Source organism: Scyliorhinus torazame, chromosome 26, assembly GCF_047496885.1.
Source record: "Scyliorhinus torazame isolate Kashiwa2021f chromosome 26, sScyTor2.1, whole genome shotgun sequence".
Taxonomy (NCBI): Eukaryota; Metazoa; Chordata; class Chondrichthyes; order Carcharhiniformes; family Scyliorhinidae; genus Scyliorhinus; species Scyliorhinus torazame.
Genome location: NC_092732.1, coordinates 33,585,816 through 33,613,403, shown reverse-complemented (window position 1 = coordinate 33,613,403; position 27,588 = coordinate 33,585,816). Strand labels below are relative to the sequence as shown.

At 52.4% G+C, this 27,588-nt stretch overlaps 1 protein-coding gene across 1 annotated transcript in view; it reads left to right on the top strand.

The window, feature by feature from the left end:
- The window catches only part of LOC140402952 (aquaporin-3-like), a 51,470-nt gene extending 30,031 nt beyond the window's left edge, over positions 1-21,439 (top strand). The window contains exons 5-7 of the mRNA XM_072490599.1: positions 2,053-2,171; positions 6,429-6,646; positions 21,292-21,439. Coding sequence (XP_072346700.1) covers positions 2,053-2,171; positions 6,429-6,646; positions 21,292-21,439 — 485 coding nt within the window. The remainder of the gene's footprint in view (positions 1-2,052; positions 2,172-6,428; positions 6,647-21,291) is intronic.
- Positions 21,440-27,588: the final 6,149 nt, after the last annotated feature.

Here is a 27,588-nt window from a genome sequence, read left to right as displayed (position 1 = left end):
ATGACAGGTGAGGACCTTGAGAGGATTGTTATCACTAAGGAGGTAGTGATGGGCAAGCTAATGGGGCTAAAGGTAGACAAGCCTCCTGCCCCTGATGGAATGCATCCCAGAATGCTAAAAGAGATGGCTAGGGAAATTGCAAATGCACTAGCGAGGCATCTGGATGGAATTTGTCCCATTGGGCAGATGCAGCATGGGTTCATAAAGGGCAGGTCGTGCCCAACTAATTTAGTGGAATTTTTTGAGGACATTACCAGTGCGGTAGATAACGGGGAGCTAATGGATGTGATATATCTGGTTTCCAGAAAGATTTTGACAAGGTGCCACACAAAAGATTGCTGCATAAGATAAAGATGCAAGGCATTAAGGGGAAAGTAGTAGCATGGATAGAGTATTGGTTAATTAATAGAAAACAAATGGGATTAATGGGTGTTTCTCTGGTTGGCAATCAGTAGCTAGTGGTGTCCCTCAGGGATCAGTGTTGGGCCCATAATTGTTCACAATTTACACAGATGATTTGGAGTTGGGGACCAAGTGCAATGTGTCCAAGTTTGCAGGCGACACTAAGATGAGTGGTAAAGCAAAAAGTGCAGAGGATACCGGAAGTCTGTAGAGGGATTTGGATAGGCTAAGTGAATGGGCTAGGGTCTGGCAGATGGAATACAATGTTGACAAATGTGAGGTTATCCATTTTGGTAGGAATAACAGCAAAAGGGATTATTATTTAAATGATAAAATATTAAAACATGCTGCTGTGCAGAGAGACCTGGGTGTGCTAGTGCATGAGTCGCAAAAAGTTGGTTTACAGGTGCAACAGGTGATTAAGAAGGTGAATGGAGTTTTGTCCTTCATTGCTAGAGGGATGGAGTTTAAGACTAGGGAGGTTATGCTGCAATTGTATAAGGTGTTAGTGAGGAGTATTGTGTTCAGTTTTGGTCTCCTTACCTGAGAAAGGACGCACTGGCACTGGAGGGTGTGCAGAGGCGATTCACTAGGTTAATCCCAGAGCTGAAGGGATTGGATTACGAGGAGAGATTGAGTAGACTGGGACTGTACTCGTTGGAATTTAGAAGGATGAGGGGGGATCTTATAGAAACATATAAAATTATGAAGGGAATCGATAGGATAGATGCGGGGAGGATGTTTCCACTGGCGGGTGAAAGCAGAACTAGGGGGCATAGCCTCAAAATAAAGGGAAGTAGATTTAGGACTGAGTTTAGGAGGAACTTCTTCACCCAAAGGGTTGTGAACCTATGGAATTCTTTGCCCAGTGAAGCAGTTGAGGCTCCTTCATTAAATGTTTTTAAGATAAAGATAGCTCGTTTTTTGAAGAATAAAGAGATTAAGGGTTATGGTGTTCGGGCCGGAAAGTGGAGCTGAGTCCTCAAAAGATCAGCCATGATCTCATTGAATGGTGGAGCAGGCTCGAGGGGCCAGATGGCTGACTCCTGCTCTTAGTTCTTATGTTCTTATCCCCTCAATGACAAAACATTCCCATTCCCAAGTTCTTCCCATTCCCATTCACCGTGACTTTCACACTCCCATTCCCAAATTCGTTCCCAAATTCTCATATTCCGCACATTCACATTCCCAAAGACCCTTCCATCCCAAACGCCCACATTTTTTCATTCCCAGAGATTACCAAAGCTCCTCACATACTGGCTCCCAAAGATAATCCCATTCCCAATTATCCTCACATTTCCATGCCCGCAAACTCCTCATGTTCCCACTCCCAAAGGCGCTCCCATTCCCAAAGATGTTCACATTCCCAATCCCAAAGATTCCCATTCCCAATCATCAACATATTCCCACTCCAATAGATCTCCCATTCCCAAACATCCTCACATTCCCGGTCCCAGAGAACCTCACATTCCCAAAGATCTTCCTATTCCCAATTTCTGCACGTCCTTGATCCCAAAGATTCTCACATTCCTATTTCCAAATACCCTCCCATTCTCTAAGATCCTCCCATTCCCATTTCCTAAAGCTCCCACATGCCATGTACGAGCCAATCGGTGTGAACTTGACGCAATTTTTTGTGCCCCCTTACAGATGGGATTCACGCTGTCAATAACGGGACCTTATCTGTCACTGGGCCACGAGCAACTGCCTTCATCTTTGGCACCTATCCAGCACCATTCCTCACCCTTTCGAATGGCTTCATTGACCAGGTAGCCGGATTCCTCTTGTCAATTCCCGCTGTTCCACCGTGGGTAGGATTGGACCCGGGCCGGTGGCCGCATTAACGGTGGGCGGGTCAACGGCTCGCGGCAAGGACCTCGTTGTAGGTTCCACATTTCGATAATTGCACTGTATGGCTGACCTGTGGACCTGGGAGAGCCTGAGATTACCCCTCTAAGTGCGTTAAGAACAGGGGGGTTGTGATCAACATCTTCGAACTTTAAGCCAGCTTGTCAAATCAGTACCAAGCTTGTTGATGGAGAATGGAGCCAGGCACTAATAGGCTTCTTGCTAGGTTTCTTGACATAGAACATAGAACATAGAAAATACAGCACAGAACAGGGCTTTCGGCCCACGATGTTGTGCCGAACCTTTGTCCTAGATTAATCATAGATTATCATTGAATTTACAGTGCAGAAGGAGGCCATTCGGCCCTTTGAGTCTGCACCGGCTCCTGGAAAGAGCACCCTACCCAAACTCAACACCTCCACCCAACACCAAGGGCAATATTGGACATTAAGGGCAATTTATCATTGGCCAATTCACCTAACCTGCACATCTTTGGACTGTGGGAGGAAACCGGAGCACCCGGAGGAAACCCACGCAGACACGGGGAGGACGTGCAGACTCCGCACAGACAGTGACCCAAGCCGGAATCGAACCTGGGACCCTGGAGCTGTGAAGCATTGTGCTATCCACAATGTTACCGTGCTGCCCTTAAGAACAAATAAATCTACACTATATCATTTTACCGTAATCCATGTACAGCATTCTTCACCTACTAACAGCACCATGCCCCCAGCGGTCTCCCTTTATAAGTGCTCGAGGGACTTAAATTAATGCGGTCATGCAGCTGGGCAACATAAGTTTATAATTATCACGCCATTAACACAGCGCTCCCTCAGTGCTGACCCTCTGACAGTGCGGCGCTCCCTCAGTACTGACCCTCTGATAGTGCGGTGCTCCCTCAGTACTGACCCTTCGACAGTGCGGCACTCCCTCAGTACTGACCCTCTGACAGTGCGGCGCTCCCTCAGTACTGACCCTCCCACAGTGCGGCGCTCCCTCAGTACTGACCCTCCCACAGTGCGGCACTCCCTCAGTACTGACCCTCCGACAGTGCGGCGCTCCCTCAGTACTGACCCTCTCACAGTGCGGCGCTCCCTCAGTACTGACCCTCCCACAGTGCGGCGCTCCCTCAGTACTGACCCTCTCACAGTGCGGCGCTCCCTCAGTACTGACCCTCCCACAGTGCGGCGCTCCCTCAGTACTGACCCTTCGACAGTGCGGCGCTCCCTCAGTACTGACCCTCTGACAGTGCGGCACTCCTTCAGTACTGACCCTCCGACAGTGCAGCACTTCCTCAGTACTGACCCTCTGACAGTGTGGCACTCCCGCAGTACTGATCCTCTGACAGTGCCGTACTCCCTCAGTACTGACCCTTCCACAGTGCGGCGCTCTCTCAGTACTGACCCTCCCACTGTGCGGCGCTCCCTCAGTACTGACCCTCCCACAGTGCGGCGGTCCCTCAGTACTGACCCTCTGACAGTGCGGCGCTCCCTCAGTACTGACCCTCTGACAGTGCGGTGCTCCCTCAGTACTGACCCTCCCACAGTGCGGTGCTCCCTCAGTACTGACCCTTCCACAGTGCGGCACGCCCTCAGCACTGCCCCTCCGATCATACGGCGCTACCTCAGGACTGACCCTCCAACAGTGCGGCACTCCCTCAGTACTGACCCTCCCACAGTGCGGCACTCCCTCAGTACTGACCCTCCCACAGTGCGGCACTCCCTCAGTACTGACCCTCCGACAGTGCGGCACTCCCTCAGTACTGACCCTCCCACAGTGCGGCACTCCCTCAGTACTGACCCTCCCACAGTGCGGCGCTCCCTCAGTACTGACCCTCCCACAGTGCGGCACTCCCTCAGTACTGACCCTCTGACAGTGCGGCGCTCCCTCAGTACTGACCCTCCCACAGTGCGGCACTCCCTCAGTACTGACCCTCCCACAGTGCGGCGCTCCCTCAGTACTGACCCTCTGACAGTGCGGCGCTCCCTCAGTACTGACCCTCTGACAGAGTGGCGCTCCCTCAGTACTGACCCTCCCACAGTGCGGCACTCCCTCACTACTGACCCTCCCACAGTGCGGCACTCCCTCAGTACTGATCCTCCGAAAGTGCGGGGCTCCCTCAGTACAGACCCTCCCACAGTGCGGCGCTCCCTCAGTACTGACCCTCCCACAGTGCGGCGCTCCCTCAGTACTGACCCTCCCACAGTGCGGCACTCCCTCAGTACTGACCCTCTGACAGTGCGGCGCTCCGTCAGTACTGACCCTCCCACAGTGCGGCGCTCTCTCAGTATTGACCCTCCGAAAGTGCGGGGCTCCCTCAGTACAGACCCTCCCACAGTGCGGCGCTCCCTCAGTACTGACCCTCCCACAGTGCGGCGCTCCCTCAGTACTGACCCTCCCACAGTGCGGCATTCCCTCAGTACTGACCCTCCCACAGTGCGACACTCCCTCAGTACTGACCCTCCCACAGTGCGGCACTCCCTCAGTACTGACCCTCCCACAGTGCGGCGCTCCCTCAGTACTGACCCTCCCACAGTGCGGCGCTCCCTCAGCACTGACCCTCCCACAGTGCGGCACTCCCTCAGTACTGACCCTCCCACAGTGCGGCGCTCCCTCAGTACTGACCCTCCGACAGTGCGGCGCTCCCTCAGCACTGACCCTCCCACAGTGCGGTGCTCACTCAGTACTGACCCTCCCACAGTGCGGCACTCCCTCAGTACTGACCCTCCGAAAGTGCGGGGCTCCCTCAGTACTGACCCTCCCACAGTGCGGGGCTCCCTCAGTACTGACCCTCCGACAGTCCGGCGCTCCCTCAGTACTGACCCTCCCACAGTGCGGCACTCCCTCAGTACTGACCCTCCGAAAGTGCAGGGCTCCCTCAGTACTGACCCTCCCACAGTGCAGCACTCCCTCAGTATTGACCCTCCCACAGTGCGGGGCTCCCTCAGTACTGACCCTCCCACAGTGCAGCACTCCCTCAGTACTGACCCTCCCACAGTGCGGCACTCCCTCAGCACTGACCCTCCCACAGTGCGGCACTCCCTCACTACTGACCCTCCCACAGGGCGGCACTCCCTCAGTACTGACCCTCCCACAGTGCGGCACTCCCTCAGCACTGACCCTCCCACAGTGCGGCACTCCCTCAGTACTGACCCTCCCACAGTGCGGCACTCCCTCAGTACTGACCCTCCCACAGTGCGGCACTCCCTCAGTACTGACCCTCCGAAAGTGCGGGGCTCCCTCAGTACTGACCCTCTGACAGTGCAGCACTCCCTCAGTATTGACCCTCCCACAGTGTGGCGCTCCCTCAGTACTGACCCTCCCACAGTGCGGCACTCCCTCAGTACTGACCCTCCCACAGTGCGGCACTCCCTCAGTACTGACCCTCCGAAAGTGCGGGGCTCCCTCAGTACTGACCCTCCCACAGTGCAGCACTCCCTCAGTATTGACCCTCCCACAGTGTGGCGCTCCCTCAGTACTGACCCTCTGACAGTGCGGCGCTCCCTCAGTACTGACCCTCTGACAGTGCGGCACTCCCTCAGTACTGACCCTCAAAGTGTTGACCTAGATTATGGGACTCGGGTGTCTGGAGCCAGGACTCAAACATTTGGCCTTCTTATAAAAATAATAATCTTTTTTGTTGTCACAAGTAGGCTGACATTAACACTGCAATGAAGTTACTGTGAAAATCTCCTCGTCGCCACATTCCGGCGCCTGTTCGGGTACACAGAGGGAGAATTCAGAATGTCCAATTCACCCAACACGCACGTCTTTCGGGACTTGTGGGAGGAAACCGGAGCGCCCGGAGGAAACCCACGCAGACACGGGGAGAACGTGCAGACTCCGCACAGACAGCCGTGTATCGAACCCGGGAGCTGTGAAGCAACAGTGCTAACCACTGTGCTACCGTGCCTCCCCGAGCTTCTCACGCTGAGGCGAGAGCGGACGGCAGAGTCACCCCGAGGTAACAGATCTCTTGCCCAATGATCGAGCTGGCCCCTTGAGGGGGGCTAGCTCTTGGCTGGTGTTTCGGCAGCGGAGGTAGGGTGGCAGTGGAGGCTGGTAGGGGATTATCCGAATTGCACAATGATGAAGACGTGTAGCTGTCAGCCTCTCGCAGGAGCCAGGCTTGAGGCCTGTCCGCCGCATTCCAACCAAGCCCTGTTTCCTCTCCGTAGCTAATCGGCACCGCCACTCTACTGCTTTGCATCTTCGCTGTCCTGGACGGCAAGAACAACGGCGCCCCCAAAGTCCTGCAGCCTATCTTCATTGGCCTGTCGGTTGTCGGCATCGGAATGTCCATGGGATCCAACTCCGGCTACGCCATCAACCCCGCCCGAGATTTCGGACCCCGCCTGCTGACCCTCGCCGCGGGCTGGGGGACTGAGGTCTTCACGTAAGTACAGCGGCGCCCGTGCCCTGTCCACGCGGAGTTCCCCTCCCCCCTCCCCAGCTAGAGTTCTTTGAGGAGGTCTCAGCGAGGGTAGATAGGGGAGACCCAGTGGATGTCATATATCTGGATTTATTTTTAGATGGGAGTGTTGGAGATGGTATTCTGGCGTGGATAGAGGATTAGCTGGAGGACAGGAAGCAACGAGGAGCGATAAGGGGGTTTTCTCGAGTGGGTGGGCAGTCAGTGGCTTGTCGCATGGAGCGGGGCCCGGACCTCACCTCCTCATTAGATAATGATTCGGAGGAAGGGAAGAGAGAGTGCTGTGGCCACATTTGGGGAGGGTACAAAGGTGGGAGGTGTCAGGTTGTGATGAATGATCACGGATATGGCGGGACTGTCAGATGAGGAATGATTACACAGGTAATCCTTGGAGTTCAGAAGAGTGCGAGGTGATTCATTGAAACGCATATGATTCTTCCAGGGTCAGACATGGTAAATGATGGGAGGAAGCTCCCATGATAATAATAATCCCCCATGATAGGAGGGGGTGGGACCAGAGGACATAATCACAGAATAAGAGGGTGTTCATTGAGGACGGATTTGAATAAATAATTTCTTCTCTCAAAGTGTTCTATCACTTCCGAACAGCAACATTTACTGGTCTCTCAGTTCAAAAAACAAAAGCTTGGCGGTTAACTGTTCCCTGGTGCATTCTCCATGGTAATATCCGTACTGGCCAGAGCCCCACATACCAACCTATTAGCACACCTGCGGGTAAATTGTTGTTGGCATTCTTGCTTATTGGCCTGGTGAGTGTCGGAGGAAATGTTTTGACAGTATGTTTCTTTTCTCGGCTATGCTCAGTATTCTGCTATTCTGCCACATTATACAGTCTATTCTGCCATGTTTTTGTCCTGCTCGCCCGAACTGTCTTCACCGCTCTGTGTATCCTCCTCACAGCTTACATTCACATCTAACTTTGTGCCACCGGCTATCACGGATACAGTACACTCACACCTCCCAGCTAAATCATGGATATAGGTTGGCTGAGGCCCGATCTCTGATCCTTAGAGTGTCAGCCAAGGCTCAAACACTGATCCTTAGAGTGTCAGCCGAGGCTCAAACACTGATCCTTAGAGCGTAGGCCGAGGCCCAATCACTGATCCTAAAGACTGTAGGCCGAGACCCAATCTCTGATCCTTAGAGTGTAGGCCGAGGCTCAAACACTGATCCTTAGAGTGTAGGCTGAGGCCTAATCTCTGATCCTTAGACTGTAGGCCGAGACCCAATCTCTGATCCTTAGAGTGTAGGCCGAGACCCAATCTCTGATCCTTAGAGCGTAGGCCGAAGCCCAATCTCTGATTCTTAGAGTCTAGGCCGAGACCCAATCTCTGATCCTTAGAGTGTAGGCTGAGGCCCAATCTCTGATCAATAGAGTATAGGCCGAGACACAATCTCTGATCCTCAGAGTGTAGGCCGAGACCCAATCTCTGATCCTTAGAGTGTAGGCTGAGGCCCAATCTCCGATCATTAGAGTGTAGGCCGAGACCCAATCTTTGATCCTTAGAGTGTAGGCCGAGACCCAATCTCTGATCCTCAGCGTATAGGCCGAGGCCCAACCTCTGATCAGAGTGTAGTCCGAGACCCAATCTATGATCCTTAGAGTGTAGGCTGAGACCCAATCTCTGATCCTTAGAGTGTAGGCCGAGACCCACTCTCTGATCCTTAGAGTGTAGGGCGAGACCCAATCTCTGATCCTTAGAGTGTAGGCCATGACCCAATCTCTGATCCTTAGAGTGTAGGCCAAGACCCAATTTCTGATCCTTAGAGTGTAGGCCGAGACCCAATCTCTGATCCTCAGCGTATAGGCCGAGACACAATCTCTGATCCTTAGAGTGTTGAAGCCCAATCTCTGATCCTTAGAGTGTAGGCCGGGACCCAATCTCTGATCCTCAGCGTATAGGCTGATAGCCAATCTCTGATCCTTAGAGTGTTGAAGCCCAACCTCTGATCCTTAGAGTTTAGGCCAAGACCCAATCTCTGATCCCTAGAGTGTAGGCCAAGACCCAATCTCTGATCCTTAGAGTGTAGGCCAAGGCCCAAACACTGATGCTTAGAGTGTAGGCCGAGACGCAATAACTGATCCACAGCGTATAGGCCGAAACCCAATCTCTGATCCTTAGAGTGTAGGCCGAGACCCAATCTCTGATCCTTAGAGTGTTGAAGCCCAATCTCTGATCCTTAGAGTGTAGGCCGAGGCTCAAACACTGATCCTTAGAGTGTAGGCCGAGACCCAATCTCTGATCCTTAAAGTGTAGGCCGAGCCCCAATCTCTGATCCTTAGAGTGTGGGCCGAGGCTCAAACACTGATACTTAGAGTGTAGGCTGAGGCCCAATCTTTGATCCTTAGAGTGGAGGCTGAGGCCCAATCTCTGATCCTCAGCGTATAGGCTGAGACCCAATCTCTGATCCTTACGGTGTAGGCCGAGACCCAATCTCTTATCCTTAGAGTGTAGGCCGAGACCCAATCTCTGATCCTTAGAGTGTGAAGACCAATCTCTGATCCCTAGAGTGTAGGCCGAGACCCAATCTCTGATCCTTAGAGTGTAGGCCGAGACCCAGTCTCTCATCATTAGACTGTAGGCCGAGACCCAATCTCTGATCCACAGCGTATAGGCCGAGACCCAATCTCTGATCCTTAGAGTGTAGGCCGAGACCCAATCTCTGATCCTTAGAGTGTTGAAGCCCAATCTCTGATCCTTAGAGTTTAGGCCAAGACCCAACCTCTGATCCTTAGAGTGTAGGCCGAGACCCAATCTCTGATACTTAGAGTGTAGGCCGAGACCCAATCTCTGATCATTAGAGTGTAGGCCAAGACCCAATCTCGGATCATTAGAGTGTAGGCCGAGACCCAATCTCTGATCCTCAGAGTGTAGGGCGAGACCCAATCTCTGATCCTTAGAGTGTAGGCCTGACCCAATCTCTGATCCTTAGAGTGTAGGCCAAGACCCAATCTTGGATCCTTAGAGTGTAGGCCGAGGCTCGAACACTGATCCTTAGAGTGTAGGCTGAGGCCCAATCTCTGATCCTTAGAGTGTAGGCCGAGACCCAATCTCTAATCCTTAGAGTGTTGAAGCCCAATCTCTGATCGTTAGAGTTTAGGCCAAGACACAATCTCTGATCCTCAGCGTATAGGCCAAGACCCAATTTCTGATCCTTAGAGTGTAGGCCAAGGCCCAAACACTGATGCTTAGAGTGTAGACCGAGACGCAATCTCTGATCCACAGCGTATAGGCCGAGACCCAATCTCTGATCCTTAGAGTGTAGGCCGAGACCCAATCTCTGATCCTTAGAGTGTTGAAGCCCAATCTCTGATCCTTAGAGTCCAGGCCGAGGTTCAAACACTGATCCTTAGAGTGGAGGCCGAGACCCAATATCTGATCCTTAAAGTGTAGGCCGAGCCCCAATCCATAGAGTGTCGGCCGAGGCTCAAACACTGACACTTAGAGTGTAGGCTGAGGCCCAATCTTTGATCCTTAGAGTGGAGGCTGAGGCCCAATCTCTGATCCTTAGAGTGTAGGCCGAGACCCAATCTCTGATCCTTAGAGTGTAGGCCGAGACCCAATCTCTGATCCTTAGAGTGTAGGCCGAGACCCAATCTCTGATCCTTAGAGTGTGAAGACGAATCACTGATCCCTAGAGTGTAGGCCGAGACCCAATCTCTGATCCTTAGAGTGTAGGCCGAAGCTCAATCTCTGATCCTTAGAGTTTAGGCCAAGACCCAACCTCTGATACTTAGAGTGTAGGCCGAGACCCAATCTCTGATACTTAGAGTGTAGGCCGAGACCCAATCTCTGATCATTAGAGTGTAGGCCAAGACCCAATCTCTGATCATTAGAATGTAGGCCGAGACCCAATCTCTGATCCTCAGAGTGGAGGCCGAGACCCAATCTCTGTTCCTTAGAGTGTAGGCCGAGACCCAATCTCTGATCCTTAGAATGTTGAAGCCCAATCTCTGATGCTTAGAGTGTAGGCCGAGACGCAATCTCTGATCCACAGCGTATAGGCCGAGACCCAATCTCTGATCCTTAGAGTGTAGGCCGAGACCCAATCTCTGATCCTTAGAGTGTTGAAGCCCAATCTCTGATCCTTAGAGTGTAGGCCGAGACCCAATCTCTGATCCTCAGAGTGTAGGCCGAGACCCAATCTCTGATCCTTAGAGTGTAGGCCGAGACCCAGTCTCTGATCATTAGACTGTAGGCCGAGACCCAATCTCTGATCCACAGCGTATAGGCCGAGACCCAATCTCTGATCCTTAGAGTGTAGGCCGAGACCCAATCTCTGATCCTTAGAGTGTAGGCCGAAGCTCAATCTCTGATCCTTAGAGTTTAGGCCGAGACCCAATCTCTGATCCTTAAAGTGTAGGCCGAGACCCAATCTCTGATCCTTAGAGTGTCGGACGAGGCTCAAACACTGATACTTAGAGTGTAGGCTGAGGCCCAATCTTTGATCCTTAGAGTGGAGGCTGAGGCCCAATCTCTGATCATTAGAGTGTAGTCCGGGACCCAATCTCTGATCCTTAGAGTGAAGGCCGAGACCGAATCTCTGATCCTTAGAGTGTAGGCCAAGACTCAATCTCTGATCCTTAGAGTGTAGGCCGAGACCCAATCTCTGATCCTTAGAGTGTAGGCCAAGAGGCAATCTCTGATCCTCAGAGTGTAGGCCAAGGCTTAAACACTGATCCTTAGAGTGTAGGCCGAGACCCAATCTCTGATCCTTAGAGTTTAGGCCAAGACCCAACCTCTGATACTTAGATTGTAGGCCGAGACACAATCTCTGATCCTTAGAGTGTTGAAGCCCAATCTCTGATCCTTAGAGTGTAGGCCGAGACCCAATCTCTGATCCTTAGAGTGTTGAAGCCCAATCTCTGATCCTTAGAGTTTAGGCCAAGACCCAACCTCTGATACTTACAGTGTAGGCCGAGACACAATCTCTGATCCTCAGCGTGTAGGCTGAGACCCAATCTCTGATCCTCAGAGTGTAGGCCGAGACCCAATCTCTGATCCTTCGAGTGTAGGCTGAGGCCCAAACTCTGATCATTAGCGTGTAGTCCGGGACCCAATCTCTGATCCTTAGAGTGTAGGCCGTGACCCAATCTCTGATCCTTAGAGTGTAGGCCGAGACCCAATCTCTGATCCCTAGAGTGTAGGCCAAGACCCAATCTCTGATCCTTAGAGTGTAGGCCGAGACCCAATCTCTGATCCTTAGAGTGTAGGCCAAGACGCAATCTCTGATCCTCAGAGTGTAGGCCGAGGCTTAAACACTGATCCTTAGAGTGTCGGCCGAGGCTCATACACTGACACTTAGAGTGTAGGCGGGGACCCAATCTCTGATCATTAGAGTGTTGAAGCCCAATCTCTGATCCTGACAGTTTAGGCCAAGACCCAATCTCTGATCCTTAGAGTGTAGGCCGGGACCAAATCTCTGATCGCTAGAGTGGAGGTCGAGACCCAATCTCTGATCCTCAGAGTGTAGGCCAAGGCCCAAACGCTGATCCTTCGATTGTAGGCCGCGACCCAATCTCTGATCCTTGGAGTGTAGGCTAAGGCCCGATCTCTGATCCTTAGAGTGTCGGCCGAGGTTCAAACACTGATCCTTCGAGTGTAGGCTGAGACCCAATCTCTGATCCTTAGAGTGTGAAAACCAATCTCTGATCCCTAGAGTGTAGGCCGAGACCCAATCTCTGATCCTCAGAGTGTAGGCCGAGACCCAATCTCTGATCCTTAGAGTGTAGGCCGAGACCCAATCTCTGATCATTAGACTGTAGGCTGAGACCCAATCTCTGATCCACAGCGTATAGGCCGAGACCCAATCTCTGATCCTTAGAGTGTTGAAGCCCAATCTCTGATCCTTAGTGTGTAGGCCGAGACCCAATCTCTGATCCTCAAGTGTATGCCGAGGCGCAATCTCTGATCCTTAGAGTGTAGGCCGAAGCTCAATCTCTGATCCTTAGAGTGTAGGCTGAGGCCCAATCTCTGATCCTCAGCGTATAGGCCGACACCCAATCTCTGATCCTTAGAGTGTTGAAGCCCAATCTCTGATCCTTAGAGTGTAGGCCAAGGCCCAAACGCTGATCCTTCGAGTGTAGGCCGCGACCCAATCTCTGATCCTTGGAGTGTAGGCTAAGGCCCGATCTCTGATCCTTAGAGTGTCGGCCAAGGTTCAAACACTGATCCTTCGAGTGTAGGCTGAGGCCTAATCTCTGATCCTTAGAGTGTAGGCCGGGACCCAATCTCTGATCCTCAGCGTATAGGCCGACACCCAATCTCTGATCCTTAGAGTGTTGAAGCCCAATCTCTGATCCTTAGAGTGTAGGCCGAGACCCAATCTCTGATCATTAGAGTGTAGGCCAAGACCCAATCTCTGATCCTTAGAGTGTAAGCTGAGGCCCAATCTCTGATCATTAGAGTATAGGCAGAGACCCAATCTCTGATCCTAAAGTGTAGGCCGAGACCCAATCTCTGATCCTTAGAGTGTAGGCCGAAGCTCAATCTCTTATCCTTAGAGTGTAGGCGAGACCCAATCTCTGGTCCTTAGAGTGTAGGCGGGGACCCAATCTCTGATCATTAGAGTGTTGAAGCCCAATCTCTGATCCTGACAGTTTAGGCCAAGACCCAATCTCTGATCCTTAGAGTGTAGGCCGGGACCAAATCTCTGATCGCTAGAGTGGAGGTCGAGACCCAATCTCTGATCCTCAGAGTGTAGGCCAAGGCCCAAACGCTGATCCTTCGATTGTAGGCCGCGACCCAATCTCTGATCCTTGGAGTGTAGGCTAAGGCCCGATCTCTGATCCTTAGAGTGTCGGCCGAGGTTCAAACACTGATCCTTCGAGTGTAGGCTGAGACCCAATCTCTGATCCTTAGAGTGTGAAAACCAATCTCTGATCCCTAGAGTGTAGGCCGAGACCCAATCTCTGATCCTCAGAGTGTAGGCCGAGACCCAATCTCTGATCCTTAGAGTGTAGGCCGAGACCCAATCTCTGATCATTAGACTGTAGGCTGAGACCCAATCTCTGATCCACAGCGTATAGGCCGAGACCCAATCTCTGATCCTTAGAGTGTTGAAGCCCAATCTCTGATCCTTAGTGTGTAGGCCGAGACCCAATCTCTGATCCTCAAGTGTATGCCGAGGCGCAATCTCTGATCCTTAGAGTGTAGGCCGAAGCTCAATCTCTGATCCTTAGAGTGTAGGCTGAGGCCCAATCTCTGATCCTCAGCGTATAGGCCGACACCCAATCTCTGATCCTTAGAGTGTTGAAGCCCAATCTCTGATCCTTAGAGTGTAGGCCAAGGCCCAAACGCTGATCCTTCGAGTGTAGGCCGCGACCCAATCTCTGATCCTTGGAGTGTAGGCTAAGGCCCGATCTCTGATCCTTAGAGTGTCGGCCAAGGTTCAAACACTGATCCTTCGAGTGTAGGCTGAGGCCTAATCTCTGATCCTTAGAGTGTAGGCCGGGACCCAATCTCTGATCCTCAGCGTATAGGCCGACACCCAATCTCTGATCCTTAGAGTGTTGAAGCCCAATCTCTGATCCTTAGAGTGTAGGCCGAGACCCAATCTCTGATCATTAGAGTGTAGGCCAAGACCCAATCTCTGATCCTTAGAGTGTAAGCTGAGGCCCAATCTCTGATCATTAGAGTATAGGCAGAGACCCAATCTCTGATCCTAAAGTGTAGGCCGAGACCCAATCTCTGATCCTTAGAGTGTAGGCCGAAGCTCAATCTCTTATCCTTAGAGTGTAGGCGAGACCCAATCTCTGGTCCTCAGAGTGTAGGCCGAGACCCAATCTCTGATCATTAGAGTGTAGGCCAAGACCCAATCTCTGATCCTTCGAGTGTAGGCTGAGGCCCAATCTCTGATCATTAGAGTGTAGTCCGGGACTCAATCTCTGATCCTTAGAGTGTAGGCCGAGACCCAATCTCTGATCCTTAGAGTGTAGGCCGAGACCCAATCTCTGATCCTTAGAGTGTAGGCCGAGACCCAATCTCTGATCCTCAGAGTGTAGGCCGAGACCCAATCTCTGATCCCTAGAGTGTAGGCCAAGACCCAATCTCTGATCCTTAGAGTGTAGGCCGAGACCCAATCTCTGATCCTTAGAGTGTAGGCCAAGACGCAATCTCAGATCCTCAGAGTGTAGGCCGAGGCTTAAACACTGATCCTTAGAGTGTCGGCCGAGGCTCATACACTGACACTTAGAGTGTAGGCTGAGGCCCAATCTCTGATCCTTAGAGTGTAGGCCGGGACCCAATCTCTGATCCTTAGAGTGTTGAAGCCCAATCTCTGATCCTGACAGTTTAGGCCAAGACCCAATCTCTGATCCTTAGAGTGTAGGCCGGGACCAAATCTCTGATCGTTAGAGTGGAGGTCGAGACCCAATCTCTGATCCTTAGAGTGTAGGCCGAGACCCAATCTCTGATCATTAGACTGTAGGCTGAGACCCAATCTCTGATCCACAGCGTATAGGCCGAGACCCAATCTCTGATCCTTAGAGTGTAGGCCAAGACGCAATCTCTGATCCTTAGAGTGTAGGCCGAGACCCAACCTCTGATCCTTAGAGTGTTGAAGCCCAATCTCTGATCCTTAGCGTATAGGCCGAGACCCAATCTCTGATCCTTAGAGTGTAGGCCGAGACCCAATCTCTGATCCTTAGAGTGTAGGCCGAAGCTCAATCTCTGATCCTTAGAGTTTAGGCCGAGACCCAATCTCTGATCCTTAAAGTGTAGGCCGAGACCCAATCTCTGATCCTTAGAGTGTCGGACGAGGCTCAAACACTGATACTTAGAGTGTAGGCTGAGGCCCAATCTTTGATCCTTAGAGTGGAGGCTGAGGCCCAATCTCTGATCATTAGAGTGTAGTCCGGGATCCAATCTCTGATCCTTAGAGTGAAGGCCGAGACCGAATCTCTGATCCTTAGAGTGTAGGCCAAGACTCAATCTCTGATCCTTAGAGTGTAGGCCGAGACCCAATCTCTGATCCTTAGAGTGTAGGCCAAGAGGCAATCTCTGATCCTCAGAGTGTAGGCCAAGGCTTAAACACTGATCCTTAGAGTGTAGGCCGAGACCCAATCTCTGATCCTTAGAGTGTTGAAGCCCAATCTCTGATCCTTAGAGTGTAGGCCGAGACCCAATCTCTGATCCTTAGAGTGTTGAAGCCCAATCTCTGATCCTTAGAGTTTAGGCCAAGACCCAACCTCTGATACTTACAGTGTAGGCCGAGACACAATCTCTGATCCTCAGCGTGTAGGCTGAGACCCAATCTCTGATCCTCAGAGTGTAGGCCGAGACCCAATCTCTGATCCTTCGAGTGTAGGCTGAGGCCCAAACTCTGATCATTAGCGTGTAGTCCGGGACCCAATCTCTGATCCTTAGAGTGTAGGCCGTGACCCAATCTCTGATCCTTAGAGTGTAGGCCGAGACCCAATCTCTGATCCCTAGAGTGTAGGCCAAGACCCAATCTCTGATCCTTAGAGTGTAGGCCGAGACCCAATCTCTGATCCTTAGAGTGTAGGCCAAGACGCAATCTCTGATCCTCAGAGTGTAGGCCGAGGCTTAAACACTGATCCTTAGAGTGTCGGCCGAGGCTCATACACTGACACTTAGAGTGTAGGCTGAGGCCCAATCTCTGATCCTTAGAGTGTAGGCGGGGACCCAATCTCTGATCATTAGAGTGTTGAAGCCCAATCTCTGATCCTGACAGTTTAGGCCAAGACCCAATCTCTGATCCTTAGAGTGTAGGCCGGGACCAAATCTCTGATCGCTAGAGTGGAGGTCGAGACCCAATCTCTGATCCTCAGAGTGTAGGCCAAGGCCCAAACGCTGATCCTTCGATTGTAGGCCGCGACCCAATCTCTGATCCTTGGAGTGTAGGCTAAGGCCCGATCTCTGATCCTTAGAGTGTCGGCCGAGGTACAAACACTGATCCTTCGAGTGTAGGCTGAGACCCAATCTCTGATCCTTAGAGTGTGAAAACCAATCTCTGATCCCTAGAGTGTAGGCCGAGACCCAATCTCTGATCCTCAGAGTGTAGGCCGAGACCCAATCTCTGATCCTTAGAGTGTAGGCCGAGACCCAATCTCTGATCATTAGACTGTAGGCTGAGACCCAATCTCTGATCCACAGCGTATAGGCCGAGACCCAATCTCTGATCCTTAGAGTGTTGAAGCCCAATCTCTGATCCTTAGTGTGTAGGCCGAGACCCAATCTCTGATCCTCAAGTGTATGCCGAGGCGCAATCTCTGATCCTTAGAGTGTAGGCCGAAGCTCAATCTCTGATCCTTAGAGTGTAGGCTGAGGCCCAATCTCTGATCCTCAGCGTATAGGCCGACACCCAATCTCTGATCCTTAGAGTGTTGAAGCCCAATCTCTGATCCTTAGAGTGTAGGCCAAGGCCCAAACGCTGATCCTTCGAGTGTAGGCCGCGACCCAATCTCTGATCCTTGGAGTGTAGGCTAAGGCCCGATCTCTGATCCTTAGAGTGTCGGCCAAGGTTCAAACACTGATCCTTCGAGTGTAGGCTGAGGCCTAATCTCTGATCCTTAGAGTGTAGGCCGGGACCCAATCTCTGATCCTCAGCGTATAGGCCGACACCCAATCTCTGATCCTTAGAGTGTTGAAGCCCAATCTCTGATCCTTAGAGTGTAGGCCGAGACCCAATCTCTGATCATTAGAGTGTAGGCCAAGACCCAATCTCTGATCCTTAGAGTGTAAGCTGAGGCCCAATCTCTGATCATTAGAGTATAGGCAGAGACCCAATCTCTGATCCTAAAGTGTAGGCCGAGACCCAATCTCTGATCCTTAGAGTGTAGGCCGAAGCTCAATCTCTTATCCTTAGAGTGTAGGCGAGACCCAATCTCTGGTCCTCAGAGTGTAGGCCGAGACCCAATCTCTGATCATTAGAGTGTAGGCCAAGACCCAATCTCTGATCCTTCGAGTGTAGGCTGAGGCCCAATCTCTGATCATTAGAGTGTAGTCCGGGACTCAATCTCTGATCCTTAGAGTGTAGGCCGAGACCCAATCTCTGATCCTTAGAGTGTAGGCCGAGACCCAATCTCTGATCCTTAGAGTGTAGGCCGAGACCCAATCTCTGATCCTCAGAGTGTAGGCCGAGACCCAATCTCTGATCCCTAGAGTGTAGGCCAAGACCCAATCTCTGATCCTTAGAGTGTAGGCCGAGACCCAATCTCTGATCCTTAGAGTGTAGGCCAAGACGCAATCTCAGATCCTCAGAGTGTAGGCCGAGGCTTAAACACTGATCCTTAGAGTGTCGGCCGAGGCTCATACACTGACACTTAGAGTGTAGGCTGAGGCCCAATCTCTGATCCTTAGAGTGTAGGCCGGGACCCAATCTCTGATCCTTAGAGTGTTGAAGCCCAATCTCTGATCCTGACAGTTTAGGCCAAGACCCAATCTCTGATCCTTAGAGTGTAGGCCGGGACCAAATCTCTGATCGTTAGAGTGGAGGTCGAGACCCAATCTCTGATCCTTAGAGTGTAGGCCGAGACCCAATCTCTGATCATTAGACTGTAGGCTGAGACCCAATCTCTGATCCACAGCGTATAGGCCGAGACCCAATCTCTGATCCTTAGAGTGTAGGCCAAGACGCAATCTCTGATCCTTAGAGTGTAGGCCGAGACCCAACCTCTGATCCTTGGAGTGTTGAAGCCCAATCTCTGATCCTTAGCGTGTAGGCCGAGACCCAATCTCTGATCCTTAGAGTGTTGAAGCCCAATCTCTGATCCTCAGCATATAGGCCGACACCCAATCTCTGATCCTTAGAGTGTTGAAGCCCAATCTCTGATCCTTAGAGTGTAGGCCAAGGCCCAAACGCTGATCCTTCGAGTGTAGGCCGCGACCCAATCTCTGATCCTTGGAGTGTAGGCTAAGGCCCGATCTCTGATCCTTAGAGTGTCGGCCGAGGTTCAAACACTGATCCTTCGAGTGTAAGCTGAGGCCTAAACTCTGATCCTTAGAGTGTAGGCCGGGACCCAATCTCTGATCCTCAGCGTATAGGCCGACACCCAATCTCTGATCCTTAGAGTGTTGAAGCCCAATCTCTGAACCTTAGAGTGTAGGCCGAGACCCAATCTCTGATCCTTAGAGTGTAGGCTGAGGCCCAATCTCTGATCATTAGAGTATAGGCAGAGACCCAATCTCTGATCCTAAAGTGTAGTCCGAGACCCAATCTCTGATCCTTAGAGCGTAGGCCGAAGCTCAATCTCTTATCCTTAGAGTGTAGGCCGAGACCCAATCTCTGATCCTCAGAGTGTAGGCCGAGACCCAATCTCTGATCATTAGAGTGTAGGCCAAGACCCAATCTGTGATCCTTCGAGTGTACGCTGAGGCCCAATCTCTGATCATTAGAGTGTAGTCCGGGACCCAATCTCTGATCCTTCGAGTGTAGGCCGAGACCCAATCTCTGATCCTTAGAGTGTAGGCCGAGACCCAATCTCTGATCCTTAGAGTGTAGGCCAAGACCCAATCTCTGATCCTTAGAGTGTAGGCCGAGACCCAATCTCTGATCCTTAGAGTGTAGGCCAAGACGCAATCTCTGATCCTCAGAGTGTAGTCCGAGGCTTAAACACTGATCCTTAGAGTGTCGGCCGAGGCTCAAACACTGACACTTAGAGTGTAGGCTGAGGCCCAATTTCTGATCCTTAGAGTGTAGGCCGGGACCCAATCTCTGATCCTCAGCATATAGGCCGACACCCAATCTCTGATCCTTGGAGTGTTGAAGCCCAATCTCTGATCCTTAGAGTGTAGGCCGAGACCCAATCTCTGATCATTAGAGTGTAGGCCAAGACCCAATCTCTGATCCTTAGAGTGTAGGCTGAGGCCCAATCTCTGATCATTAGAGTATAGGCAGAGACCCAATCTCTGATCCTAAAGTGTAGGCCGAGACCCAATCTCTGATCCTTAGAGTGTAGGCCGAAGCTCAATCTCTTATCCTCAGAGTGTAGGCCGAGACCCAATCTCTGATCCTCAGAGTGTAGGCCAAGACCCAATCTCTGATCCTTCGAGTGTAGGCTGAGGCCCAATCTCTGATCATTAGAGTGTAGTCCGGGACTCAATCTCTGATCCTTAGAGTGTAGGCCGAGACCCAATCTCTGATCCTTAGAGTGTAGGCCGAGAACCAATCTCTGATCCTTAGAGTGTAGGCTGAGGCCCAATTTCTGATCCTTAAAGTGTAGGCCGGGACCCAATCTCTGATCCTTAGAGTGTTGAAGCCCAATCTCTGATCCTTACAGTTTCGGCCAAGACCCAATCTCTGATCCTTAGAGTGTAGGCCGGGACCCAATCTCTGATCGTTAGAGTGGAGGTCGAGACCCAATCTCTGATCCTTAGAGTGTAGGCCAAGGCCCAAACGCTGATCCTTCGAGTGTATGCCGCGACCCAATCTCTGATCCTTGGAGTGTAGGCTAAGGCCCGATCTCTGATCCTTAGAGTGTCGGCCGAGGCTCAAACACTGATCCTTCGAGTGTAGGCTGAGGCCTAATCGCTGATCCTTAGAGTGTAGGCCGGGACCCAATCTCTGATCCTCAGTGTATAGGCCGACACCCAATCTCTGATCCTTAGAGTGTTGAAGCCCAATCTCTGATCCTTAGAGTGTAGGCCGAAGCCCAATGTCTGATCTTTAGAGTGTAGGCCAAGACCCAATCTCTGATCCTCAGAGTGTAGGCCGAGGCCCAATCTCTGATCATTAGAGTGTAGGCTGAGGCCCAATCTCTGATCCTCAGAGTCTAGGTTGAGACCCAATCTCTGATCCTTAGAGTGTAGGCCGAAGCTCAATCTCTGATTCTTAGAGTGTAGGCCGAAGCTTAATCTCTGATCCTAAGAGTGTAGGCCGAGACCCAATCTCTGATCCTTAGAGTGTAGGCCGAGACCTGATCTCTGATCCTTAGAGTGTAGACCGAGACCCGATCTCTGATCCTTAGCGTGTAGGCCGAGACCCAATCTCTGATCCTTAGAGTGTAGGCCGAGACCCAATCTCTGATCCTTAGAGTATAGGCCGAGACCCAACCAATGGTTGTGAGAGTTCATGGCAGTGTCACCACCTATCCAATAGAGCCTGCTTTCATTTTCCCATCAAGGAGGCATCAGCCTGCCTGCTCACGGCTTCAGGGCATCCCCCCATTCTGCTGGCATCCAACCCTAGCCATCGGCTCCAGTGGCGCTGCTGGAACAAGGGAGCTTCTGGGCAAATGGCGCTGGAGTGAGACCACACTGTGCTGTGCACAGTTTAGGCCCCCTTACCTAAGGAAGCCTGCCTGAGGGGGGGACCGTTATTTACTTCGGTGCCCGGAGCATGTGTAAAGAGAGACCGTTGGGACACAGTGGGGTTGGTAGGGGGGTATTTGATTGGCAGGCTGTTCCTGGAGGCGGGACATGCTGCCAATTAACTGAATGACAGACAAACAGGACATTTGCCACATTCAGGCCTCGCTTCAAGTTCTGCTCTCGTGACGGCCTATAGATGGGAGAATCGGGTGCAAAAGGAATTAGAATGCTTGAGTTAAAGTGGACAGCAATGGCGTTTCTAACCTTGTTCCCTCCCCGTCTCTCTCTCTCTCTCTCTCTTCAACACCCCGGCAGGGCTGGCAACTCCTGGTGGTGGATACCCATCGTGGCGCCCATGGTGGGCGCCGTCCTGGGCGCCCTGGCGTACGAGCTGCTGGTTGAACTGCACCACCTGCAGGCCCAGGACGAGTGCGAGGGGAGGAGCAGACGGACCAGAAGCTGAAGGAGGTGGGCGCTGCAAGGAGGGCCCCGCCTGCCGGAGAGACCCGGACAGCTCGGGGGACCAGTTCGTCATGGCGATGTGAGGTGGGGGTGGGGGGGTTGGGCGACGGGTGGGGGGGGGGGGGGGCGGGAGGGGAGACCCCGGCCCCCCGGGGATTTGTATCAAATCCTGCGGCTGTTGACCCGCTGAACAAGAGTTCAAAGGGCAGCGCCCTGTAACCTTGGCAATCCAAACTCTGGTAGCGAACTAGACGCTCGACCATGTTCTCCCTCCAAACCCTTCCTCCCCCCCCGCCCCCCCCCCCCCCCCCCCCCCGCCACCACCCCTCTTACTCATTGACCCACAGTGACTTCTGTTATGGGCCAGGGGTTAGAAAAGTCCAAAGTATACCATGGAGTTTACCTGACCCACAACTATTTATCGATTTTGGCTATGAAGGGCCTATCCTTCGGGTCTTAATCGTCAGAGGCCTTAAGCACTCGTAATCAAAAACAAAGATTATTCGACAAATTCAGTTAACATTTCTATAAACACACACTAAGTAAGCATTTTTATCACTACCACCAATAATACCCCACACAGCTACAGTACTCTACATATAACCCTTAATAAATTCCCCCCTTTAACTGTTCCAATTCAATGACAAGATCCCATAAACCAGCAAACCCTTTTCAAAGATGTGACCCAGGACACAAAGCTGAATATCCATGGTAGAGCTCAACATTTTAAGACTGTGGTGCGGATCTTTTTGTTCTTTACAAAGCAGCACGTTTGGCTCCCTTCCAAAAGACAGTTATCACTTTTAAACTAACAAGTGACCTTTTTAAAAAATAAATTTAGAGTACCCAATTATTTCCCCCCCCCCCACAATTAAGAGGCAATTTAGCGCGGCCAATCCACTACCCTGCACATCAAACACTGGTATGTGGGGGGTGAAACCCACGCAGACACGGGGGGGGGGGGGGGGGGGGCCGGGGAGAGAATGTGCAAACTCCACACGGACAGTGACCCAGGGCCGGGATTCGAACCCGGGTCCTCAGCGCCGCAGTCCCAGTGCTAGGCTCGATTCCCGGCTTGGGTCACTGTCTGTGCGGAGTCTGCGCGTTCTCCCCGTGTGTGCGTGGGTTTCCTCCGGGTGCTCCGGTTTCCTCCCACAGTCCAAAGATGTGCAGGTTAGATTGTGGTATGGGGAGCACTGGCTGTGCGGAGTTTGCACGTCCTCCCCGTGTGTGCGTGGGTTTCCTCCGGTGCTCCGGTTTCCTCCCACAGTCCAAAGATGTGCAGGTTAGGTGGATTGGCCGTGATAAATTGCCCTTAGTATCCAAAATTGCCCTTAGTGTTGGGTGGGGTTACTGGGTTATGGGGATAGGGTGGAGTTGTGGGCTTGGTTAGGGTGCTCTTTCCAACAGCCGGTGCAGACTCGATGGGCCGAATGGCCTCCTTCTGCACTGTAAATTCTATGATTCTAACCACTGCGCCACCATGCTGCCCCTGGAGACACCTTTTGATTTTTGTAATAAATATTTTTTATTGGGCTTTTGAACAAATGGAGACACCTTTTAACATGCAGAGAGAGAGAGACAGAACAAGGCTTCGCTGTCTGAATCCAGCTTCCAAATGTGTAAACGAAAGTAAAACTCAGAGCCACAGCCCGGCTCCCAGCTCAAAAGCGAAACTAAGAGCCCAGAGCCACAGCCCAGCTCCACCCACACAATGACATCACCAAAGCCATTTGAGAAGACAAAACCATTTCTGAAAGGGACACTCCGCTGACACCTCCCCCCAAGAAAAAATAAAATAAACCATCAACTTCAAGATGGCTTCATTTTTCACCTTTTCGCTTCCCTTTAAGAAAAATTGACAACAAATATGCCTTTTTTTAAACAGAAACGAAACACAATCATCAATAATAATACAGTCCGTTTTACTTCTGCTTCATCCACCGACAAACCATCGGCTGTCACGTTTTCTCATCCTGCCACATGTATGATTTTTAAATGAAATGGCTGTCACAATAAACTACATCAAAACAGTCTGGCATTGTTATTCCTGAATTCCTGAATCGCTCCCAAAACGTCCATGGATTATGATCAGTACAGATAATTGTTACAGTCGAATTGCTGGTAACATAGACATGAAAATGTTGCAAAGCCAGCACCAAGCTCAATGTCTCCTTCTTAATTGTTCAACACTTCCTCTGGTGAACATTCAATTTCTTGGAAAAATATCCAATAGGCCGCTCGATTCCTTCGTCGTCTTCTTGTACCTACACCGCACCTCCGCCCGCATCACTTGCATCGATAGCCACCTTGAATGGTTTGGTATAATCTGGGATGACTAACACAGGAGCAGTAGTTGACACCGCCTTCAGGCCGTCAGATGCCCGTTGACACTCCGCTGTCCACTGGAATTGGCGACGCTCCTTCAGCAAGTCCGTCAGTGGAGCGACCGCGCTGCTAAAATTCAGCACAAATTTCCGGTAAAATCCACTCATATTTCCCGTCGTGTCGAGGGTATCGGAAACTCCCCAACAATTTTTGTTTTCACATCCCGTGGGGCCAGTCGACACTGTCCAATTGTATGGCCAAGGAAAGTGACTTGGGCTTTTCCAAATTCACTTTTGGCGAGGTGTTGTACCCTCAATAACGACGCTTAGAGAGTAAACAGTAAAGAAGGCTTTAATAAGTAAGAACTAGCCCGGTGCTGAGACGGGTGCTTACTGGGTGCTGCCCACAAGGCGGCCCCTTATATACGGCTCCCAGGTGGGCGGAGCCAGGGGCGGAGTCCCCCAGGGTTCCAAGTCCTGGTCTTAAAGGGGACATCACCTTACATGTTGCTAAGCGTACAGAAATACAGTAACCGTTCATCACACGAGGTTTATCACCAAACCCGCCTCCTGAAGTCGATCGGATAACTCCATCAGATGCTTCACATGTTCAGTCCATGTCCGGCTAAAAATGAGCAGATCGTCGATGTATAACCGCACAATTCGGTAACCCTGAAACAACTTTATTAGTTAACCGTTAAAACGTGGCTGGGGCGTTTTCATGCCAAATGGCAAAACTTTGAATTGGTCTATACCATCTGGAGTCACAAATGCTGAAATCTTTTTGATTTGGAGGTGTAGGGGCTGGAGGAGGTTCCAGAGATAGGGAGGGGGTGTAGGGGCTGGAGGAGGTTCCAGAGATAGGGAGGGGGTGTAGGGGCTGGAGGAGGTTACAGAGATAGGGAGGGGGTGTAGGGGCTGGAGGAGGTTACAGAGATAGGGAGGGGGTGTAGGGGCTGGAGGAGGTTCCAGAGATAGGGAGGAATGTAGGGGCTGGAGGAGGTTACAGAGATAGGGAGGGGGTGTAGGGGCTGGAGGAGGTTCCAGAGATAGGGAGGGGGTGTAGGGGCTGGAGGAGGTTACAGAGATAGGGAGGGGGTGTAGGGGCTGGAGGAGGTTCCAGAGATAGGGAGGGGGTGTAGGGGCTGGAGGAGGTTCCAGAGATAGGGAGGGGGTGTAGGGGCTGGAGGAGGTTACAGAGATAGGGAGGGGGTGTAGGGGCTGGAGGAGGTTACAGAGATAGGGAGGAGGTGTAGGGGCTGGAGTAGGTTACAGATATAGGGAGGGGGTGTAGGGGCTGGAGGAGGTTACAGAGAGATAGGGAGGGGGTGTAGGGGCTGGAGGAGGTTACAGACATAGGGAGGGGGGTGTAAGGGCTGGAGGAGGTTGCAGAGAGATAGGGAGGGGTGTAGGGGCTGGAGTAGGTTACAGATATAGGGAGGGGGTGTAGGGGCTGGAGGAGGTTACAGAGAGATAGGGAGGGGGTGTAGGGGCTGGAGGAGGTTACAGACATAGGGAGGGGTGTAGGGGCTGGAGAGGTTGCAGAGAGATAGGGAGGGGGTGTAGGGGCTGGAGGGGGTTACAGAGATAGTGAGGGGGTGTAGGGGCTGGAGGAGGTTACAGAGATAGGGAGGGGGTGTAGGGGCTGGAGGAGGTTACAGAGATAGGGAGGGGGTGTAGGGGTTGGAGGAGGTTACAGACATAGGGAGGGGGTGTAGGGGCTGGAGGAGGTTACAGAGAGATAGGGAGGGGGTGTAGGGGCTGGAGGAGGTTCCAGAGATAGGGAGGCGGGTGTAGGGGCTGGAGGAGGTTCCAGAGATAGGGAGGGGGTGTAGGGGCTGGAGGAGGTTCCAGAGATAGGGAGGGGGTGTAGGGGCTGGAGGAGGTTACAGAGATAGGGAGGGGGTGTAGGGGCTGGAGGAGGTTACAGAGATAGGGAGGGGGTGTAGGGGCTGGAGGAGGTTCCAGAGATAGGGAGGGGGTGTAGGGGCTGGAGGAGGTTACAGAGATAGGGAGGGGGTGTAGGGGCTGGAGGAGGTTCCAGAGATAGGGAGGGGGTGTAGGGGCTGGAGGAGGTTACAGAGATAGGGAGGGGGTGTAGGGGCTGGAGGAGGTTACAGAGATAGGGAGGGGGTGTAGGGGCTGGAGGAGGTTACAGAGATAGGGAGGAGGTGTAGGGGCTGGAGTAGGTTACAGATATAGGGAGGGGGTGTAGGGGCTGGAGGAGGTTAACAGAGAGATAGGGAGGGGGTGTAGGGGCTGGAGGAGGTTACAGAGAGATAGGGAGGGGGTGTAGGGGCTGGAGGAGGTTCAGAGATAGGGAGGGGGGTGTAGGGGCTGGAGGAGGTTCCAGAGATAGGGAGGGGGTGTAGGGGCTGGAGGAGGTTACATAGATAGGGAGGGGGTGTCGGGGTTGGAGGAGGTTACAGAGATAGGGAGGGGTGTGTAGGGACTGGAGGAGGTTACAGAGATAGGGAGGGGTGTAGGGGCTGGAGGAGGTTACAGAGATAGGGAGGGGGTGTAGGGGCTGGAGGAGGTTACAGAGATAGGGAGGGGTGTAGGGGCTGGAGGAGGTTACAAAGATAGGGAGGGGGTGTAGGGGCTGGAGGAGGTTACAGAGATAGGGAGGGGCTTTAGGGGCTGGAGGAGGTTACAGCGATAGGGAGGGGGTGTAGGGACTGGAGGAGGTTACAGAGATAGGGAGGGGGTGTAGGGGCTGGAGGTGGTTACAGAGATAGGGAGGGGGAGTAGGAGCTGGAGGAGGTTACAGAGATAGGGCGGGGGAAGTAGGGTTGGTGGAGGTTACAGAGATAGGGAAGGGGTGTAGGAGCTGGAAGAGGTTACAGAGATAGGGAGGGGGAGTAGGAGCTGGAGGAGGTTTCAGAGATAGGGAGGGGGAGTAGGAGCTGGGGAGGTTACAGAGATAGAGAGGGGGTGTAGGGGCTGGAGGAGGTTACACAGATGGGGAGGGATGTAGGGGCTGAGGAGGTTACAGAGATAGGGAGGGGATGTAGGGGCTGGAGGAGGTTACAGAGATAGGGAGGGGGTGTAGGGGGCTGGAGGAGGGTACAGAGATAGGGAGGGGGTGTAGGGGCTGGAGGAGGTTACAGAGATAGGGAGGGGGAGTAGGAGCTGGAGGAGGTTACACAGATAGGGAGGGGGTGTAGGGGCTGGAGGAGGTTACAGAGATAGGGAGAGGGTGTAGGGGGCTGGAGGAGGTTACAGAGATAGGGAGGGGGTTGTAAGGGCTGGAGGAGGTTACAGAGATAGGGAGGGGGTGGTAGGGGCTGGAGGAGGTTACAGAGATAGGGAGGGGTGTAGGGGGCTGGAGGAGGTTACAGAGATAGGGAGGGGGTGTAGGGGCTGGAGGAGGTTACAGAGATAGGGAGGGGGTGTAGGGGGCTGGAGGAGGTTACAGAGATAGGGAGGGGGTTGTAGGGGCTGGAGGAGGTTACAGAGATAGGGAGGGGGTTGTAGGGGCTGGAGGAGGTTACAGAGATAGGGAGGGGGTGTTGGGGCTGGAGGAGGTTACAGAGATAGGGAGGGGGTGTAGGGGCTGGAGGAGGTTACACAGATGGGGAGGGATGTAGGGGCTGGAGGAGGTTACAGAGATAGGGAGGGGGTGTAGGGACTGGAGGAGGTTACTGAGATAGGGAGGGGGCGTTTTGTGATCTCTGCATGTGTTAATACATGGTTAGTTAATGTGAAGTCAGTACAGACAGATGATCACTAGATGGCAACACTGACAAGAACTATAGAAGGAGTTTCCCGCTCTTTCTGTAGGTCAGTGTGTGTGTCGTGCAGCTACAAAAGAACAAAGAAC